Source organism: Loxodonta africana, chromosome 7 (assembly GCF_030014295.1).
Source record: "Loxodonta africana isolate mLoxAfr1 chromosome 7, mLoxAfr1.hap2, whole genome shotgun sequence".
NCBI classification, from domain to species: domain Eukaryota; kingdom Metazoa; phylum Chordata; class Mammalia; order Proboscidea; family Elephantidae; genus Loxodonta; species Loxodonta africana.
In genome coordinates, this window is record NC_087348.1 from 81,747,568 (window position 1) to 81,750,769 (window position 3,202).

The 3,202-nt window shown below is 41.0% G+C and overlaps 1 protein-coding gene across 1 annotated transcript; it reads right to left on the reverse strand.

Annotated features, from left to right (window-relative positions):
• Nucleotides 1–1,643: 1,643 nt before the first annotated feature.
• Nucleotides 1,644–2,823, reverse strand: LOC135232001 (olfactory receptor 52D1-like). Its single transcript, XM_064289250.1, has one exon. The coding sequence runs from the start codon at nt 2,669–2,671 to the stop codon at nt 1,721–1,723; it is 951 nt and encodes a 316-aa protein (XP_064145320.1). The 5' UTR covers nt 2,672–2,823; the 3' UTR covers nt 1,644–1,720.
• Between the last annotated feature and the right edge of the window lie 379 nt (nt 2,824–3,202).

Genomic DNA, 3,202 nt, shown 5'->3' on the forward strand with positions numbered 1-3,202 from the left:
CAGAAGAAAGAGTCTTCCTTCCTTCCTTCCTCCCAATATATACGAAGCATTTTATAACAATTAACTTTTTGATAGCATTTTTCTATAGGTATGACTTAGTTGTTCAACATGAAAATCAAGACGGAATCAAGAACATATTCTCAAATTATGGACAAGTTGCATCCTTTTGCCCCGGCCCAATAGAGAAAAGGGCTTAGAGCGAAGATGGACCATAAAATAATGACTATTTCACTGTCTAAACAACAATTTGCTTATTTTATTGTGCGCATAGTCTCCTCTTTATTTCGTTTGCACCTTGTCCCTGCAAATGCCTGTTCTATTGTAATTACCTGACTCCCTGTCTCCCGAGATTGAATGTTTCCTAAAGTCTGGCACTGTCATTTATTCCCCTGGGAAATTCAGTGTCCCTAGTACCCTCAATAAATAATTTTGAATAAATGCCTAGGTATATGAATGCATAAATGAACAATGTTTCTAAATTTCTTGCAAAACATTTCTGGTTTATTTACATGACCCTCATTCTTCAAAACACTATTTTACAAACTAAGTCAGCTAGGCTGGGACCTGTAACAGATAAGACTGTGTTTAGTGTGAGTCTCAGGCCTTAGAAGAATGAAGAGATACAGACACTGACGTTCAAAAGTGGAACAAATGCTTTAGAAGATAGTGAGTTTCTGATGAATAACATATAATGAAAAATTGACTCTAGAGAAGATGGCTGTATTGTGTAGGAAGGTAAACTATCTACTTGCTTTGGTTTCTTCTCGTCAATAATAATGAGTTTAAACATACTTACGTGGAAGACAAGCCTGTACTTGTGTGAAGGTTGACTCTTTGGAGAAAAATATTTGTCAACCCTGACTTCATCAGCCCAGATAGCACCAGCAGGAAACTCTAGCTACATGTTATGTTTCATTGTCCTGGAAATCCTTATGTACCCAAAGGGCTGTTAACTAGCTGGCTCAAGTAAGGTAAGAATAAGATCAGAAAGAATCCATGGCAGCTCAAAGAAAACTTTCCATGTAAAACTCTTCACTCTTAGAATAACAGAAAAAATATAAAGATCATCAATCATAGGTGGGTATGTTAGTTACAAAGCATCGTCTTTTGAATTCATTCCTTGAGACACTTGTTCTGTGGCTTTCCTGTGGATATATGCCTTCCAGACTTCTCACAATAAGGCACTCAGCATTCATTCTCATCTATTTCAAATGTAATCCCAGATCCAGAAGATACCAGACTTTCATAGCCAGCCCTGGAATACTGGTGCAGATGTTACTGCAAACACTATAATTAAAATAAAGTGCTGGCTGTATATTTATAAATAAATCTGTGTGTGTGTGTGTATTCTCGATTATTTGATGTATTAATAGTTCTTTTATGACCACTTTTCTTCTACATCCACCAGAAAGTAGCTTTCCATATCTTTTACTTTCAGAGTTCTGCATGGCCTCCTGACTTATCCCTAGGAAGATTTAAGACCTATAGTCTCATTAACAGGCCACATAATAGCTTCACAGGAAAACAGTAGTTTGTATATTTCCCAAGACTAGAGGAATTGTTCTGAATACTTCAAAAAACTCTCAGATAACACATGCTACTGACCTGCTGGAACTAGCATAAGCAGCAACCGCTGGTCCAAGGATAAGGATTGCTGAGGAAGATGGGAAATTAAATATAACATTTCCTGATGATGAATGGGAGCATATAGATAGTATAGCTACCTCCTCTCCAGACAAAAACCAAACAGTCTCATCTGAATCTGTTTGGTATTAATGCCATAGACCAGGGGGTTTAGAACAGGTGGCAAGAGAAGATAGAGATTTGCAAGTACAATGCGGACCTGGGGAGGTACATGGTGTCCAAACTGGTGGGTGAAAAAAGAAAAAAAAGCAGGGATGTAGAAGACAAGAATCACACAGATGTGGGCTCCATAAGAGCTAAATGCTCGGAATTGGGCATCCTTAGAGGGCAGGTGCAACACGGCCTGCAGGATTAGGCCACAGGAAGTAGCAATGAGGACCACACCCATGCCAGTGACAGAAAGTACCACGGTGAGACCATAGATAGTGTTGGGCTTAATGCTGGCACAGGCCAGCTTGGCAATACCCATGTGCTCACAGTACGTGTGGGGGATGATGTGATGTCCACAGAAGGGCAAGCGTTCAATGAGGATGACGAAAGGGAAAACAAAGAGAAGACCACGGGCTACACATGCCAGACCGATCTTCCCAATCACAGTGACATTGAGGATGGATGTATAGTGAAGTGGATGGTAGATAGCAACATAGCGATCAAAAGCCATGGCCAACAGGACAGCTGACTCGGTGGCAAAGGCAGTGTGAACAAAAAACATTTGGGTGAGGCAGTTAAGGTAAGAAATTACATGGGACCTAAACCAGAAGATTGTTAGCATTTTGGGCAGTGTGGTTGAACAGAGTACCAAGTCAGTGGTGGCAAGCAGGCACAGAAAGAGGTACATTGGCTCATGCAGAGCTCTGTCCGTCATGATGACGTAGAGGATGGTGCCATTGCCGACCAAAGCAAGGATATACATGGAGCAGAAGGGGATGGCAATCCAAGCATGCTGGTCTTGCATCCCAGAGATTCCCAGTAGAATAAATGTGGAAGGGTGGAAGGCAGTGCCATTGCAGACAGATGCAGAGACCATAACGATGCAAAAAACAGATTTATCTTCTTAAAAGGTGGCTAGAAAATGAAATTGAGTCATCCTAGATGCCATTTATTCCTCCTAAGTATACTTTGAATCCCTTGGCTTTCTTTAATTCCCACCAAAGATGCTCAAATTTATGCCTTCCTCATTTCTTGACTAAGTTTTTAAAGTAGCTGTGTAACTAATATGCCCACTTGCACCATTTTTGTCTTCCAGTGAAGCCTCTACACAGCTGTCTAAATAGTCTATCATGCAAATACAGTCAACAGTAATGCAAATGAACCTTTCTTACTGGATGCTGTGGAGTCCTTGTGGCACAATGGCTAAGCATGTGGCTGCTAAACAAAAGGTGGCAGTTCAAATCCACCAGTCTCTCCTTAGAAACCCTATTGGGAAGTTCCACCCTGTCCTACAGGGTCGCTATGAGTCAGAACCTACTTGATGGCAATGGGGTTTTCGGGTTTAGTGGATGCTGTGTAGAATCTCTTGCATTAACCCCACCTGATCTACCATTTACCATTTTTCAGC